The 19,433-nt window shown below is 35.8% G+C and overlaps 1 protein-coding gene across 2 annotated transcripts in view; it reads right to left on the bottom strand.

Moving 5' to 3' along the window:
• Nucleotides 1-19,433, bottom strand: part of zmat4a (zinc finger, matrin-type 4a) — a 137,872-nt gene that overhangs the window by 95,713 nt on the left and 22,726 nt on the right. For both annotated transcript variants that reach the window (XM_084115302.1, XM_084115303.1), the window contains exon 3: nucleotides 1,885-1,974. In XM_084115302.1, the coding sequence (XP_083971428.1) occupies nucleotides 1,885-1,974 (90 nt within the window). The remainder of the gene's footprint in view (nucleotides 1-1,884; nucleotides 1,975-19,433) is intronic.

Below are 19,433 nucleotides of genomic sequence, written 5' to 3'. Positions count from 1 at the left end.
AAATAAATAGTTAAAAAATCATACATTGTGATTTCTGGATTTTTTTTTTAGATTATGTCTCTCACAGTGGACATGCACCTACGATGACAATTTCAGACCCCTCCATGATTTCCAAGTGGGAGACCTTGCAAAATAGCAGGGTGTTCAAATACTTATTTTCCTCACTGTATGTACTGTCCTCTGAAAATGACTGAACATATAGCCATTATTGTCAAAATAGCTGCCAACATGTCCTATTCATCATGTTCATGATTTTGTCTGCTTGACAGGACCATACAAATTGTTGTATCTTGTATTAGAGCAGTTAAAATTTGTGCTTTTGAGTACAATTCTCTCATACTGACTACTGGATGTTCAACATGGCACCTCATGGCAAAGAACTCTCTAAGGATTTGAGAATTAGAATTGTTGCTCTCCACAAAGTTGACCAAGGCTATAAGATTGGTAACACCCTGAAACTGAGTTAAAGTACAGTTGCCAGGTTCATACAGAGGTTTTCCAAGACGGGTTCCACTCGGAACAGCCCTCACAAGGGTCAATCAAAGAAGTTGAGTCCTCATGCTGTGCGTCAGGTGCAGAAGCTGGCTTCAAAAAACAGATGCATGAGTGCTGCCAGCATTGCTTTAGAGGTTGCAGAAGCGGAAGGTCAGCTTGTCAGTGCTCAGACCATACACCGCACACTGCAACAAGTTGGTTTGCATGGCCATCATCCCAGAAGGATGCCCTTCTGAAGCTGGCTCACAAGAAAGCCCGCAAACAGTTTGCTGAAAGCAACCTGTCCAAGAGCATTAATTACTGGAACCATGTCTTGTGGTCTGATGAGACTAAGATAAACTTGTTTGGCTCAGATGGTGTCCAGAATGTGTGGCGATGCCCTGGTGAGGAGTACCAAGAAAATTGTGTCTTGCCTACAGTCAAGCATGATGTTGGTAGCATCATGGTCTGGGGCTGCATGAGTGCTGCTGGTTCTGGGGAGCTGCCCTTCATTGAGGAAAACATGGATTCCAACATGTACTGTGACATTCTGAAGCAGATCATGATGCCCTCCCTTCAGAAACTGGGCCGAACAGCATGATAACGACCCCAAACACACCGCCAAGATGACAACTGCCTTGCAGAAGGTGATGAAGTGGCCAAGTATGTCTCCAGACCTGAACCCTATTGAGCACCTGTGGAGCATCCTCAAGCGGAAGGTGGAGAAGTGCGATGTGTCTAACATGAGCTCTGTGATGTCATTATGGAGGAGTGGAAGAGGGTCCCAGCAACAACCTGTGCAGCTCTGGTGAATTCCATGGCCAGGAGGATTAAGGCAATGCTAGATTTACAATGGTCCTCACACAAAATATTGACAATTAGGATACAGTTTTGACATGTTCACTTAGGGTGTACTCACTTTTGTTGCCAGCTATTTTGACAATATTGGCTGTATGTTGAGTAAATATATAGACATATCCAGATATATTCCATGGCAGGAAATGCAATACATTAATAACAGCAAAACTGTCCACAGATGCAGGGTGCTTCTTTGTAATTAAAATGTATTACTGATTTATTAAAATGTATTAGAGATTTCAAAAGATGTTTGCATCTTGACTACACAAGAAAACTTGAGTCTATTTAATTAAATGTTTGGATGTGTGAACAAAATGAAGTGTTTTAATGGCTGGGGTTCATGAAGCACATTACTGTGAAAAGGCTGGCTGTGGAGAGCACTGGCTAGAAAGCTCATTAAAAGAAAATGTTCACCACCCTGATCTTTTCAAAGAATGGTTCAGGGCAGAAGGTATGACTACAGCTATAATGTGAATATATGCTGGGATAAAAAAAGCAAGTGCAGTCATTTATGAACACATAATAGGGGTGTCATTTCTATAAAATACTCACATCATCTGTTCTGAGCTTCTTAGCTGGACATCCCCCATCTACTGGATGCAACATGTAATACAGACGCACTTTGTTTGCATGTTTCCGGCTCTGAAAGAGAAGAGTGGGGGTGGGGGGGTGGGGGGATGCGTGTTTATTAATTTTGTACACAATCACATTGTTCTGCAATCACAGTATTGTAAGAGAATAAGATGGCTGTATTGAATCAAAGTGAAAGATCTGTGCCTTTATTATCCTTATACATTTTTATATTTAATGGTTCACCTATCTGAGTTTACAATCCTTGGACAGACTAGAACATTTATGAATTGTGAAGAAAAACTAAAAAGTAAAAAATATCCAATAAAAGAGAGCACTGGAGCAGACTGAGTGAAGCGATTGGCAGCACCCATCATATGCACAGGCCAATAAATAATTACTGTGGTTGGCGTTAAGTGAGTGTGGAGCCACAAATCACAAACCCATCAATTACCTGGATTTGACAGCCCAGCTTTCAGAGAGTGGGCCAAATCAATTCACGGCTCAGTTTACCTGAAAATGATGTTGTTTGACAAGAGGGTAATTGAACTTCATCCTCAACACAAAGGCAAGAGGCAAAGTGTGCAAATGAAGGACAGAATGGCACTGGAATAATCTGCATTGAAAGCCTTTCCTCTTAAAGAAGTAAAAGATTTCCTGTCTGCTTTTCTTAGACTTATAAAAAAAAAAAATGACACATGGACCTGGATGAAACAGATCTGACGAATCAGATGAATGTGATATGTCACCTTGTGTTTGAAGATTGTCTGAGAGAATCTTATTAACCCAGTCCTCCTATTTCTCCCCTCAAGAGAGTAAATGCGAAAAAAGACATGGAGAGATCGAAAGAGACAGATGGAACTATTGAGAATTATTGAGAATGATGCAGCACCTGGAGAGTGTGCAAATACATACATACATATTTCTCTTCAACCTCTTCGACAACAATTCTATCCATAATTTCCTTTCAGTTTCCCATAACACCAGCAAACACTAAATATGCAAATTTGTCTGTATACACTTTTGCCTGTCAGTGTTTAATAGTCAGGAGCTATCAATTGATTTAAAAAAAATAAAAATTCACATTACAAAATATATATATTTTTGTTCTGTTTTCTTTTATTCAGAAATGAATGATGTGTTGTATTGATCAAAAGCGACAGTAAAAACATTTATTTTAAATATAATTTTTGTGACATTGTAAATGCTTTTCTTTTGAACTTTCTATTTATCAGAGAATCCTGAAAGGCACAACTGTTTTCTACAGAGCCCCTAAAGTGACATGGTGATTGGGGGGGGATGAGATGGGAGGAATAAATATAATTTAGTGATTTTGCATTCGCTCGCAAAATTTTTCTCCCTATCTCATATTTGGGAAGAAGAATAAAAAAAAAAAAAAAGAAGTAGGCCTAGTAGTAGTTTGAGATTAACCGCTTTACAGCCACACTCCTCAGCAACAAATAGTGGGGTTGCATTTGAAGAAATTACACTTGTGGACTAATCTGACCCGAAGTATACTGTTAAGTACTTTTGATTCCTGTCCTTATGGGAGTCTTGGGTAAGGTTATTACACGATGGAGGTAGACTAAACTAGTCTCGAAGAGTGAAGTAAACTCAGATTGGGGTTGAACTGTCACAGCAATAGATGTAGAGAGCCACAATTTAGCTCTAAGCACAACAAGCACATGATGTTCCAAACCTCACTGTCATTTGGCCAGAGGAAAACATCAAGATCTACTCATGGGTAAGCACAAGGGGAAAATAAATGGCAAATAGAGAAAGCTTTCAAGACTCATTACTGTAAAAGGACCCACACTCCACTGGTATGGACTGCTGGCTGAGACGTGTCTCCTTCAGGGTTTGCTTTATGTTTTCACATCAAAAGTGAGTTAAAGAGTAGATGACCCAATCAATACTGAGGGCTGTTCCACACACCGCATCCAAGTTTATTCACTTGAATAGGACTCAGTTTTACCTAAAACATATAATCACAATACTCACTAATTTACCTTTTTAAACAAGTAGTGTAGTTGTTGGAGAATATTCTCCTTTTCCAAGGGGGCTTTTTGAAATGGATTCATCAAGGGAAAAGCAGAAGCACCTTTAGAAATAACACCAGTTTGCATGCCATAAGGACGCACAAATTAAAGCCAGTCAAAGACTGTTTGGTAGCACATAGAGACTTCCATGCTGAGACACATTTTAGAAGAACCCCGATGGCAACCAAGCACTGAGTTGAATTTTGTCTTGTAGATTTTTCAATCTGACAATGTAATTGAAAGGAAAAATGGTTCATAAGGAAAAGACCAATTTATTCAACACATAAAATCCTGCTCATGCTGCGAACTGTCCTTAAGTTGTTCTGGGATTTTGTCAATACTGATTTACTGCATGGCTAGCTAGCTTGGTAGGGTTTTGACTGCTAGAAGAAAGACAGAATTATGTCATTACCATAGGGGGTAATGTTTAAGCACATTTCTAAAATATAGTTCAAAATATAGGCAAGGCAAGACAAGTTTATTTATATAGCACATTTCATACACTATGGCAATTCAAAGTGCTTTACAGAAAGGAATTAAAATAATCACAAAATAAAAGCAAGGAAAATTAAAACAGTTATAAAAGAAATTAAAATAGATATATGATACAGTTGAGCAATTGAATTGAATTAAAAGAGTAAAAAGATGATATATAGATAAACTTCTCATCTGGCAAAACACCGGTGTATCATATTTTTCACAACTCCCAGTTTTACTCTGAGATGTTCCCATGGTGATTACACTGTATAGTAAAAAAAAAAAAAAAAAAACCAGGCCAGGATTTATGCATTGGCATTCTAGGCATGCGTCTATGCTTGCACGTCCGGGGAGATTACAATGGGGAGAATTAAAAAAATAAAAAAAAATAAAAAAAAATAATAATAATAATATATATATATATATATATATATATATTATTTCACTCTAATGCTAAAACTCTGTAAGATAATTACTTTATATATAAATATATATATATATATATTTATATATATTTATATATAAAGTAATTATCTTACAGAGTTTTAGCATTAGAGTGAAATAATATTTATATATGGACCCAAAGGCTGTATTTGAGGAGCGGAGAAGAGTGTCTTAGTCTAGCATTTTCTGTCGAGTCATAGCCAGTACAGTCTTAAACAGCATGTGCGTAGCACTTCATCTTTTATAACAAGAGGTTTGGACAAATCAACTACAATAAACTTCATAACCAGTAAGTTGAGGAAAAAAAACGTACTGCCTCAGGTCATTCTAATGACAGAAAAAAGCACAGTCTATGTCTGACATTCGCACGTCAAAACCTTCGTAACTTCATGAGGTTGATTTAGGTAAAATGTTAATTATACAATGACACATGCAAGAATATGATCAAATAGAATACCACAATATAAACTTTGACAACACAGTGTTTAAATTATGTTTTTAAAAATAAAGTTTTTCCATTTCCTCAAAAGTAGCATTTTTTGGTACCAAATTTTTTGCCCTGAAAATACCAATAAAGTTACACCATTTTCCAGCACCACTTCTAAAGGTATACCAAGATATAAAAAAATGTGTTAAAGGGATAGTTCGCCCAAAAATGATATTTAAGCCATGATTTACTCACCCTCAAGCCGTTCGAGATGCATATGTCAATCTTTTTTCAGACGAACACATTTTCAGTTATTTTAGAAAATGTCTTAGATCTTTCAGTGGTTATAATGTGAAGCAATGGGGTAAAAAATATACATATTTAAAACTTTATAAACTAAAATAACTGGCTTCCGGTGGCGGTCGGTGCGCGTTCACAGAGATGGATGCTGGCGTATGACGTATGACGTAGCGTAGGAAGCGTCGTGACGTAGAACGAACGTTGAGTTTTGTTTTGCTCTGCTCTCTGGCTCCGCTGTCATGTTTGTTCTACGTCACGACGCTTCCTACGCTACGTCATACGCCAGCATCCATCTCTGTGAACGCGCACCGACCGCCACCGGAAGCCAGTTATTTTAGTTTATAAAGTTTTAAATATGTATATTTTTACGACAAAACCGCACGGATTACCCTCAGAAGGCCTTCGTTTATCCCCCTGGAGCCGGATAGATTATTTTTGAGAAGGATGCATGCCCATTTTCGGACCTGAATCAGCTGGACCCCATTGCTTCACATTATAACCACTGAAAGATCTAAGACATTTTCTAAAATAACTGAAAATGTGTTCGTCTGAAAAAAGATTGACGTATGCATCTCGAACGGCTTTAGGGTGAGTAAATCATGGCTTAAATATCATTTTTTGGCGAACTATCCCTTTAAGTTGTAAAAATCCAACAGATGGTGCTGAAAAATAAATGTACAGCTAGAAATTTAAATTAGTCATCTGCATCAAATTATCTGGGTTGACAACATGCCACAGATACACTGCATATTCTATTCCAAATCACTATTCACATCTTCCCTATTTGGCCTCCAGTTGCTTAGTCATTATACCATGTTCAGACCCAGAGTTTGGGGAGCAGGAAGACAGAATGCCAAGAAACAGAGTGGGATTTCAGATTCAAGCCAAAACGACCTTGCACCGGCATCTGCACCATGCGTCAGGTGTTGGAAGATTGATAGACACCTCTGGTGGTGGTACAGAAAAACAAAACTAGGACAGGCTTTTATTGCTTCTTATTGTTCTTCTTGTAACATTATTTTGTGGAAACATTTCAAACAAACCCTCAAGACATATTTTAACATGAACACCCTCCAGCAAAGTATTTATAGAAAAAAAGAAAGAAAAAAAAAACATGGATCTTCTTCTTATTAAAAGGAAAACATAACCTGAATGTGTATGAACTAAGTACTACTGGGGGGAAAACAGCCTCGAAATAATGAACAGACAAAACTTCATTAGCATAAATACAAGACAAACCAAATACTTCTTTACTGGTAGTAAAAATCCTGAGCATCATCAAACAGTAAGACATAACTTGACATTCTGAAAACATGGTGCATGGTGAATCTAATCAGGGATTAAAGTGTGGAAAAGTGAGTTCATTAGCAATCAGTTTTCGTCTTGGGTATGAAAGACTTCAGTTAGACCCAAGGACTCTTCACATGATATGTGTTCATGTTTTTCTGACAGGCCCTCATCCATATTTCATCAGTTTCACAAGCCTTTGTTCTGTCCATTAACACTTTCATCTTCCAATTTGTTTGCCGCTCCTCTCCCTCCTAAGAGAAAGCATCAGTAAAGACGATGAAGAATTTTGCTACGGCTTTAGTTTTGCCAGATAATCTGCAAGATTCTCAAAACATAACAACCCACTGCTTAAATAACGAAGATTTAAAAAGCATCTGCTTTCCTGAATGGATGTATTGTGCTTTGTGTCTTCAACAATACAATGTAAATTTCATGCCAATTAAAAAACAAATCTATTATGTATTAGGGCAGTCACTCACTAACAGTTATTTTGGAAATAGAGTAATCAATTGATTATTTTGAGGATTAATCAAGTAATCAGATTTTATTGTGGTAATAAAAATAAAACTAAGTGAACAATAACTATTAAAATTAATTAAAATGACTTAAAATACATAGGTATAATAGCAATGAGGCAATACTATTTGGTTCAAATTAAGTATTAAAAGCAAGTAATCATATGGTTTTATTGAACAACACTGTTAAAATACATAATATAAACAATCAACTTAAGTACATTACGTATTATAACAAATGCCTGCAGAGGGTGCCAATGGCCTGGTGATTGTTGTTGTTACACATACAGCATGATCAAATCCTTGTTTAATAGAGTGGTGCAGGTAGGACGTCACTTTGTAGACCAACAGGCAGTTAGCGTCACACTGGTTCCCTTGACTAAAACACAATAGCATTTTTCTATAGGCTTTTGGATTAGCGCAAAAAAACAAGTTCTGTGATCAACAAAAGTTTATGATACTTGCACATTTTGTCCATCAAGATAATTTTCAAAGATGCAGTCGCAGAAGTAAAAAGCTAAAGGTAGGCTATAAACAAACTACACCATGGTCCCACGTCACCACCACTAAGCTTCCGTTCAGTTTTTATCTAAAAACATTTTCCCAGAATGTTTGAGTTGGAATAGTTTATAAGAGCACAATCATAAGCAAAACGAGGCTATAAAAGCGGACTGAGTCTACCTGTTCGGCGTGATGGCGTTTAGTCTCCTCGACAGCCTCTGTAGTCCCATTTAACCACTTGTTAGCAACCTCCTTTTTCAACAGCCTAAAAAAAAAATCACGAGTGGGGTAATACTGATGTATTTTATGTCATAGAATAAAACGTGAAAGGGTCTTGAACTTGTGTTCGCCACAGACCTTATTTCAGGCATTTAACCAAAATCCCATTCAAAAAACCCATTGACTTCGGGACGATGGAACCAGAAGTGCTAAAATGCTAACTCGCTTTGGCGTTTTGGCCTACAAAGTGATGTCATACCTGTACCACTCTATATTGGCCAAACAACATTTTTAATTCAAATGTCCGCTTAATGTTTAATATTTGGCCACTTCTTTATGTTAGAAATGCTACAGCCACTGTAGTTTTTTTGAACAAGAACATGTGGACATCAAAACAACTTGAGTGAGGGTTTAAACTTTTATTTCGAAATCGCGATGATCAACAGTTTGCATATTTAGAAACAAATCAATGCATTCTTATATGTTGGCTTAGATTTATAAATGATTTAGGCCTACGTTACAAATCTGGTGAAATAGCGCACTTTTACCTAGATGAACGTTATAAGAAAATCAAACTCGCAGCATATGCAGAGAGAGATAGAGTCTGTCAGTCGAGCTGCTGAGATTTAAATGATAATAGTCCAAAATGTTGCATGAAACAAAGCGCATCAGACTTTATGGGTTCCCAAAAGCACGTTATTGGAAACCCAAACAAACAGCAGATGGAGAGGCTGAGTTTGTGTAGAGCTACATTAACTGTGAATGGAGTAGCTCTGAGAAACACTTGTACACATTTTCACAACAGCACAATGCTATATTATGATTTAAAATATCATGCAGCCTTTGAAAACCGTCTAATAATGCGGTTCATGGATTCTCATTTGTGGAATGTGCCACTTTGGGTATTTTGACGGTTAATCGACACAGACAAAGAGGATTTTTTTTAAATCAAGGAATAGTGACAGCCCTAATATTCATTAAAAAATTAAACATCATCCGAAATAGATTAAAAACATTTGGGGGGTTTACGGACTGTTTTTGCTCTTAATTTAAATATGTGACCAAAAACCATTTCACATTGCAAACAGTAAATCTCCCACTGTTATGGCTAGTTTGGCTTCTAATGCTAATCAGTGACAGAAACAAACCTGTGAAGTCACTGCTCTGACAATGAGAATAAACAGAAAAACATGTATGCAGGTGTGCATTAAGAACACATAGGGCCTTGGGACAAACCCACGGGCCCCCTTCATCTTGGTGCCACAACGTTTTCTACCGTAGAAATTAGTATTTACATATGTTCCGGGCTACAACACATTAAAAGCATAAATTCAGATATGAGGTCAAAGCAAACAGTTTTATCATTAGAGGGTCTTCTTTCCCTTCCTTAGAAGAGGAGAATCATCGTAATAGTTCTTGCTGTTTTGGCATGCTTCTGTCGCGAGCAACAATGCAGGTGACAATAGGATACAGAGATATAGTGGTTACATTTAACCATAGTTTACATTTGTTGGTTGGATTCCCGGAGATGTTCTTTTAGCCGCTGGAGGTTGTTGGCATGGTCTAGGCCTTTCCTCTGTATAGATCAGCCCTCCATTTAGCTTGGTCTTGCGCTGCCTGGGTCCAGGAGTTAATTGGTATGCTGAAATCTGTCAGATCTCTTTTTTTTTTTCTTTATACCCGTTTGGGTCTACTAACAGTGCAGGCACCCTCTTTGAGCACACAGTGCAGAATTGCATGGGGTATGTGGTAAACGGTAGAGTGTTGGCGCTTGCAATGCCCAGGTCATGGGTTCGATTCCCAGGGAAAGCAAGAACTGATAAGAATGTAAAATGTGTACCTTGAAATGCAAAGTAAGTCGCTTTGGATAAAAGCGCCTGCCAAATGCATAAAAATGTAATAATAAACTATGGTGAAGGGGGTGGATTGGAATCCACTGCTGCTTCAATGTATATGTAATGAGTGATTAATAATCAAGGATAAGCATTTCTACATAAATCATTTCTATATTCAATGAGTGATTCAAATATACTTTTAATCATATGGTTTGTTGTGAGTGTTAACCAGCTGCTTTTAGGTACATTCTTATGTGACCCTCAACATGTGTTGTCTATATATCTGTTTCTATCTGACGAGTTAAGGTTACAGGGGTCCACCTGTAACCTTAACCTGTACGTGACTTCACCTGATTTACAGAATTGTACCTCTTTCATGTGTATTTCTCTAGAAACTAAAGTGAATAGCAGTGATGGGGACAACGGTGTTATAAATAAACGGCGTTACTAACGGCGTTATTTTTTTCAGTAACGAGTAATCAAATTAATTACTGTTTCCTCCGTTACAACGCCATTACAAACGTTACCGTTACTGTCAATAAAATGCGCCGTTACTATAATTGAGCTCACTGAAGCGGTTTTCATCCGAGTAAGCTCTCTCTCAGCCATAGGAGCTGCAAAGATTTTTCTCTGGTGTGTGTGTGTGTGTGTATGAGGCGCCGGACTGGACAAAAGCGAGGCGAACGCCGCGAGTGCGCTTGACAGTGCACGAGAGAGACCGAGTGTGTCCGAGAACACGCTCGACAGTGTGTGAGAAAGACCGAATGTGTCCGAGCATAAATTTACATTTACATTTAGTCATCAGAGTAGCATAAGCCCGATAATTGAGGTTTTAAAGGGAAAGTTTTTTTTTTTTAATGAGGTTAAGTGCTCACGGAAGAGATGGGTTTTCAGCTGTCTTTTGAATGTTGTCAGGGATTCTGCATTCCAGATGAGGGTGGGGAGCGCATTCCACCAGCATGGAACTGTGAATGAGAATGTTCTGGAAAGTGACCGACAGAATGTTCATTTCTGTGACCGACAGTAATGCAGTCTCAGTAGAATGCCCTTTCTTGAAGCCAGATTGGTTGACATCCAGCTGGTTGTTTAGAGACAAGGATGTTACTTGGTTGAAAACAGCTCTTTCAAGTGTTTTCGCAATGAATGGTAGGAGAGAGATAGGTCTGTAATTCTCTACAGATGATGTGTTTAGTGTTGGTTTTTTAAACACATACTAAAATAAATACTTTATTCATAAATAAATTACACATTTCAGCATTAGAATAATCTCTGTAGCATATTGGTATCATATGCAATGTTTTAATTAGTTTATATAACATGGTTATAAAATAAAACTCCAAAATAACCTGCAGGGAACGTTCAAAGAAAACATCTTTGTTTGACCGGTTGTGAACACGGGCGGCAAACACGACTAGAATTTGGCTAAAATAACCTCTGATGATGAAGTTCTCTGTAGGTTATAAAAATAAACCCCCAAAAGATTATATTTTATTATTATTATTTATGTTGGTACATTGTTCAGTATTATATTGACAGCACTTTTTGTTAAACTTACTATTGTGAGGAAGAAAATACTTAAAGTAGGCTATACAGTATGTTTACCAGTTGTGTGAGTTTTAGAATTTTAATTATATGCACTAGTGTATGTGTATGTATATTTTTTATTTCTATTTAATTATTTTTGGTACATTTCTTAAGCATAATTTATTTTTAGACTTATGTGTTGGCCAGTTGTGGTCTGTGCAATAAATATTAAAAGTTCTAAACCATAATAGTAATGATAATATTTTAATATTTAAGTTAATAGGTGCCTCTCACATTGTCCCACAGCAACATTAAACTAGTGTAGATTAGTGTACAATGTTTTATAATAATAAGATGTTCTATTTGGTGTCCATTTCATTCATTTAACATTTCATATTGGGGGTATCCAGGAAAGTTCTTATATTTAAACTTTTTTTAAAAAAAAAATTTTAAGTAACGCAATAGTTACTTTCCCTGGTAATTAGTTACTTTTGTAATGATGTAATTCAGTTACTAACGCAGTTACTTTTTGTGAGAAGTAACTAGTAACTATAACTAATTACTTTTTTTAAGTAACTTACCCAACACTGGTGAATAGTATCTGTACTTCTTCCTGAAGAGGGAATGTATTATCAGTATGTTTTGGTAGTTTGTCCTGATGATAGTTAGCTCAGGGCCTCTTCAACCTTTGAGAAACTGCGATTCCCTAGTGCTTTTGTGTGTGTTCTGTGCAGGTCTTGTATAGGAGATATGGGACAATTCGGCATGCAACAACCGACCTAAATCTAAGAATCGTGCGACAACTATCTTGACTAATGGTGACATACTCTCCTATCTATCCATTTGTGGAAATTTGCTTAGACTATATGTGTTCTTAGCCAATCAGAAACTGCAACCTGAAGCAAGGTGTGAGTCTTGAAGCTGACTTCTGCTGATGAAACTGCAAACTATCTTCAATAAAACTTTTCTTCAATTTATTATAATTCTGTTTCCGGGTCTTCTTTCAAACATCTAGTCCTTGGGTCCTAAACTGTTACCCCCTAACAATGGTATTTGTAATGAACTCTTAAACACTATAAAACAACCTCTATAAAAGTGACTTGTTTGCCCTTATATTACCTAATATTTAATGTAGGCTAAGGATAATAATAGTAACATTAATAATGAATATCAGAATGTCATATTTCTACAGCTTTAGAAGCCTAACTGCATGGTAATTTGTATAGTGGTGGTGCTGTGTGTTTTGAAAAGCTTGTAATAACCGTTGTGTACAGTTTACCCCGACACATCAGTTTACGTGGAGCTATTCGATCTGGTTTCAGGTTCACCACAGAGCCTTTAAATCAGGGTCCCTCAAACTCGGTCCTGGAGGGCCGCTGTCCTGCAGAGTTTAGCTCCAACACTGATCAAACACACCCGAGCAAGCTAATCAATGTCTTCAGGATCACTAGAAACTCACAGATAGGTGTGTTTGATCAGGGTTAGAGCTAAACTGTGCAGGACAGTGACCCTGTCAGTGGCCCGAGTTTGAGGAACCCTGCTTTAAATGTTCACATATCATGTTGTGCTTGTGTCGAATTCAAATGAGTGAAGCGACTTGCATTGGTTATCTCTCAAATAGAGTGGCAAAACAGTCCAGCTGCTCACACGCTGCGACTGCTGGATGTGCACGCAGTTTAATCAGGTAGCCGTTTCATCGCTTGGCTTTTGGTCTTTGTTTCCCAGGCGTGCCATAATAACAGCGCTTAATATGTGGGGGTGTGGTTTATGGCAATCGGCCCAACGGGAAAAGTTCAGGTGCTGCCAGTGGCCATATCAATCTACTCCACAGCCAATTACGGGCCCCCTGCTTACTCGGGCCCTGAGGCTTCAGCCCTGCCTAGCCCGATAGTTAATGTGGCCCTGCATGTGTGGTGCATTTATCCTTTCTTGAGTAAATAAATAAATATAAATAAAAGGTTATCAGGTTGGCTTGACAAACATGCTTTATATAGCTGCCTGTTCTCAGCAATGAAAGGGGAAAAAATAGTCACATCAGCTTACAATGGATTCATTATACTGTAAAAGTGCAATATTAGCTACTTCACCCACAAACTGACTGGTGCCTTTTTCATACAAAAAATAAATAAAATTGAATTTGAAAGAGATACTGGGATGTAAAAAAAAAATATATATCTTGTTGAATGGTTATGTAATTTTATTCTAACTTGTTCTAATTACCACTATCTGAAGAAGCCCCTCACAGATAAATTATTTCTTCTCTTTATACAATTCTAACGGTTATTAGGCCAACAAGAACATCCTGATTTAGCCAACTGCACTGGAGCTAATTGAGGCAGCTAAATTTAGAGTCAAATTTAAAGACATTGCTGATCCTCACTTAGATAATAACAGAGTAGATGTGTTTAATAGAGTTGTGCTGAAACAAAGTCAGACCTCTCAAAAAAAATACACGTGTAAGGCAGCCTATATCTTATAACGTGAGGGCATTTAACCCATGACATATTTCCTGACTGATTTTGGATGTTGTACTGATTGTGAATGTTTTGGATCACACACTGTACTTTTGTGGAAGACAGTTTCCACCTTAAAATTAAAAATGGCAAAAAGATAGTTTAAAATAAGAAATAAAGCATCGTTATAATCATTATAAAAATTATAAAGTCACATTTACATCATATAGTCACATTTTGTAATATAAATGTTTTTTTACATTTGCGGTAGAAGCCGGCTTATTATACACACAATGAATATATAAACTATTGTTCAAAGTTTGGGGTTAGAAAGATTTATTAATGTTTTTGAAAGAAGACTCTTATGCTCACCAAGGTTGTATTGAATAGGATCAAAAATACTGAAAAAAAAAAACTGTAATAATGTCAAATATTATTTACTAAATATGAATTATTATAATATAAATAACTTCTATTTTAATATACATTTTTTAAGTAATTTATTCCTGTAATGGCAAAACTGAATTTTCAGCAGCCATTACAGTCTTCGGTAGGGGAGCGCGGGGCACAACGTAACACGGGGCTAGTTGTAACACGCTTGTTTTAAATACTTCCGCACAAGCTTGGATGACGAAACTTTGTGTATTTACTAGTTGCCATATCAACACTATATAGAAAAAAAAATTGCGCCAAAATTATAATTTTTTTTGAAGATATCCATAGACATTTATTAAACCATAGCAAAAGTAAATTTCTTACTTAAGTTAATTTTTCATCTCTATTTTTTGTGTTTATTTAAAATAAGACAAAAATGATATTATTTTAATCTCCAAGATGTTATTTAACAGTTGAGATAGTTATTTAATGCTTCGCTAACTAGCAGAAGACACTAGCAGGGTTTAAATCCCAATTGTGCAGGCGGGGCATGTTGTAACACTGCGTTACAATGTGCCCCTATTAGGAATATGCTATTATATTCTATACTTTTATTAATTTTATTGAGAAAACGTGAGAAAAAGGTGAATAAAGACTGAGAGTCAATGTTCAGAAATTACTAATTATTTATTTGTTTTGAACTATGTTGTATAGCTGTGTTTTCATGCGTTCATAGTCAAAACTCAAAAATTAGTTTATATTTAATTATTAAAAATTGCCATTATTTTATATGAAAAAGTTTTTTAATTGTATTTTATTTAGAAAATATTTTAGTTTGTTTTGTATATTTTTTTTATTAGATCAGATAACATTTTAAGCTGTCATATGTTATGTTACAATGTGCCCCTCACATGTTACAATGTACCCCACCTATGTGGCATGTTGTCACATTTCACTTCCATTCTTTCGGGTTATATCAAGAAAAAAGTATATAGGCTACTGTATTAATAAAACAAAAACACATAATTGTAGTAGACATGTGGGAAATTAATGTGGGGGAAAAAAAAATACTCTGAACCATAAGTAGATTTACACAAACTGAGAAAGTCAAAAAGCGTTACTTTGTGCCCCGCGCTCCCCTAATGGTTCATTATAATATGCTGATTATTTGAAAACACTTTTTTTTTGTTTTTTTTTAAACCTTGATACATTTTTTTCAGGTTTCTTTGATGAACGATTCAAAAGGACAGCATTCATTTGATATAGAAATCTTTACTAACATTACAAATGTCTTTACTGTCACTTATGGTCAATTTAATGCATCTTTGCTCAATAAAAATATTAATTTCTTTCAAAACAAAATCTTATTGACCCCAAGTTTTTGAAATGTACACACACACAGAGACAATATTCAGAAAGATCACAGAAAAATGCTGAAATGTAAAACTTGGTTGACCACCATTTATAGCATTAATGTAGATGAGGTGTAATTCTAAATGGTAAGTCAATGTATTTTTTTCTATCCTAATTTTAGAGGAAATTTTACATTAATTCTGTAGTATGTATTTTGACCATCTGCATAGGTCTTGTTTTGTGTCAGGTTAGAGAAAAAAAATAAAAAATCAACTAGCTTCCAAGCAATAGAATAGCACAGCGATTCCTGTGTTGATCTATGCACATTAATAGTTACTTACAGCAAGAACAATTCACCTGTGATTAGAGGTCGACCGATTCATTGGTTTTGCCGATATAACGTTACCGATAGTTGATTTGTGGAACTATCGATATCGGCAAAAATCCACACCGATAGTTTTTCTGGGTTGTGTCCGTTTCTGGAGCGGCTGAGAAGGGTGCGCAGTCATTACACAGTATGACAGCGCTGAAGAGACTGCTGGCATTATACAGAGCGAGAGTGGCCACTAGAGGCCAAATAAACTATCACTGGCTGAGTTGTTTACGTTAACACATGAGGCACGGAGAGAACACGCGCTGACACTTCAGATGCGCATTTAAAACACAGACAGCGAAGTGGAATGAATACAGAACACTAGAGCCCGACCGATATATCGGCGGGCCGATATTATCGGCCAATATTAGGCATTTTCCTAACTATCGGTATCGGCATTTATAATGGCCGATAAATTAATATTTAAAAAAATGCAGCGTGCGATGATTTATGTAAAGATGGCGCTGCCAATAAAGCACCTAAAAGCTGTCACAAAGAACTGGCAAAAGTGGCAAAAAATAACGGCCGCGTCCGGTGTAGAGTAGACACAGTGTTAAAGCTCATTCTGCTACGTTACAACATCAAGCAATATTCCAATAATTTATATAATTATAACACTTTATATAGGGCCATTTTGCATTGAGAGTAGCCTAGTTTCACGTTTAGTACATTTTGCTTACTACTTATTTAAAATAGTATAAAACTACTGTACATATGTAATTATAAACGTTTTCATTATGATATTATTAATTTTACTTTACTAAAAAGATCTGAGTTCTTCCTCCACTGGTAGATATTAGAGAAATTAAGATTAAAAATAGAAGATAAGGTTTTGTCAGTGACACTTTTGATATATTTATTGATACAAGTTATGTTTTAAATAACGTGACTAAATTAAAAGACAAAGTCGTTAGTGAAGATTATGCAACAGTATTTAGAATATAATATAATATAAAATGCAATGCAAACTAGTTTGGTTACAGCTCAAATTCTCATTCTATCATTCACCCTGCCTCCATTACATATCTTTGTCACACAAGTGTTTGATCACCACATTTGAGTGATCATTGCAAAACGTTTATATATTTATTCTGTTTATACTGTGTATTCTATATACAGTACCCATCAAAAGTTTGTACACACCAATTGGAAAGTGTGTCCAAACTTACTGTACTATAATACACATAAATAATATTGCTACTGTATTATAATATACACATAAATAATATCGGCCGATATATCGGTATCTGGCTTTTTTTTAATCGGTATCGGCATCGGCGCCCAAAAATCCATATCGGTCGGGCTCTACAGAACACTAAAGTACATATTGCCATATCATTATAAAGTAATTAATTTGTTGACTAGATGCTGCATTAGCAGAGAAAGAACAGAAGTATGTTTGCCGTCGAGTCTGAGAGGAATAACATTAGTATGGCTACCTCAAGCGGTTAAAACAATGTGACAACACACGCAAACCTGACCCAAATGTTTTATGTTGCAATTGTTACCATCTATTTATATCCAGCTGGTCACTTTTATGCATTCATTAGCCGGCGAATTTCATATTTAAAGCTAGTGACGTGATTGCTTTCTCAACATTGATATGTTCATGTAGCCGACAGAAACATAAGCAAATCAGAAACGCATTCGATTTCAGTTCTTTTTTCTTTAATAGCATATTGTTATTTAGATTATATATTTATCAAGTGTTCTAAAATAGAAGCAAATAAAGTGAGAGACTATACATGTAATATAGGCCTAGGTCTACATTTATGTAATTTTAATGCTCTGGCCTTTGCAGATATTTAAATGGCCATCTTCTTTAAGCATGACTCTTTGGATTTATATGAAATGGTAGCACTTTACAATAAGATTACAATTTTGTTAATTTCAACATTTACTAATACATTTTAAATTGAGTTTTAATTTTTATTTCATCTGTTATCACCTTAGTTAATGTTCAATGAACTAACATGAATGATCAAGTTACAGTTGTACTGCTCAAATATTAATACATGCAGTAAAAACGCATATTGCATAATGCATATAGTTCATGAAAGCTAGCTAATACATCCTTGTTAACAAATGGGACTTGCAAAGTGTTACCTATGAAATTTACATAGGCTATGTTTCTAGGTTATAGCTAAAGAAACACACATCTGACCTGTAATATTTTAATGTTTAAATTATTTTCTGTAGAGTCTTGGAAGCGTTTCCATGCAAAATTGAATAGGAAAATCTGTTTATTTGTCATTTTGACACGAATACATATTAATAAATGTCCTTTTGATGTTTAAAAGTGTCTAGGTTTTGACATAAATGCAAATATAAATGTAATTTACAAAATATGATCGATTTTCAAATACTGCTGTATTGAATGAACAGCTTTTAGCAAACTCTATTGCTATACTGAGATGAGGAATATATACTGTATGTGTTTTGTCAAAAATAAAGTCATCAACTAACTAATGAATGCTTTACTTTGAAATACGTATGACAAAATGTATACTTTAGTTTTGAAAGACGTTGACTAGTTTTGAAAAGATTATAAAGTATGTATGTGCATGCATATATATATATATGTGTGTGTGTGTGTATATATGAAGAGTTCAGATGCAAAAGCCTCTAAATGCCATCTGAAATTTTCTTCTAGAATGATCATTTTTATGAAGCTTGTATATTTAAGTTAGCTATAGGTGACACACCTGAATGAATGGCTCATTAAGTATGCAGGGACATTGTCTCACCAGGTGTGAACTACTAAATATGCATGATGCTGTTGGAGCGTTTACGCCCCATCCGCATATTGGCTTTCCAAACTAAAAGTGTTTCACAAAACTAAAATCAATGTATCGTTTTATGTGAATGATTAGGCAGGATGATTTTCACATCATTTTGAAGAAAAAACTCTAGGCGATGAAGTCAAAAGTATTATTGCCACATATTTAGTATGTGTTTTGTGGCCTTATTTCAGAAACTTTAATTTTTAGTTTTTTCGATAACCTTGCATAAACATTATTCTCTCAAAAATGAAAACATGTACATACATGTGGCTCACATATTATGGAAGTCCTGTTTGTGCTATATAGAGTGAATTTACACCTTTGCCATTAATATGTTTATAAGCAACTGAAAAAAGCACAAATGTCAGGGCATGTCAGAACATCTCAAGGACCCCAAAAACACCCCAGAGGGTTAATAAGGATTAGTCTATATTTAATTTATAATTTATGCAGTGCAAACTGTTTGATAACTTTATTCAATTTATGCATGTCCAGTCCTACCTGTTAGACAGTAAGGGCACAGGTAAATATGACATTTATTTTATACTATTGTACTATTGAGACAATAACAAGTTTGCAGTAATGCAAAGATGTCACTATTTAATTTTGTAAAAAATATTATT

This window comes from Abramis brama, assembly GCF_963993115.1.
Source record: "Abramis brama genome assembly, chromosome: 5".
Lineage (NCBI taxonomy): Eukaryota > Metazoa > Chordata > Actinopteri > Cypriniformes > Leuciscidae > Abramis > Abramis brama.
Note: the sequence above shows the minus strand (reverse complement) of the source record. Positions and strands in the feature narration are given on the sequence as shown.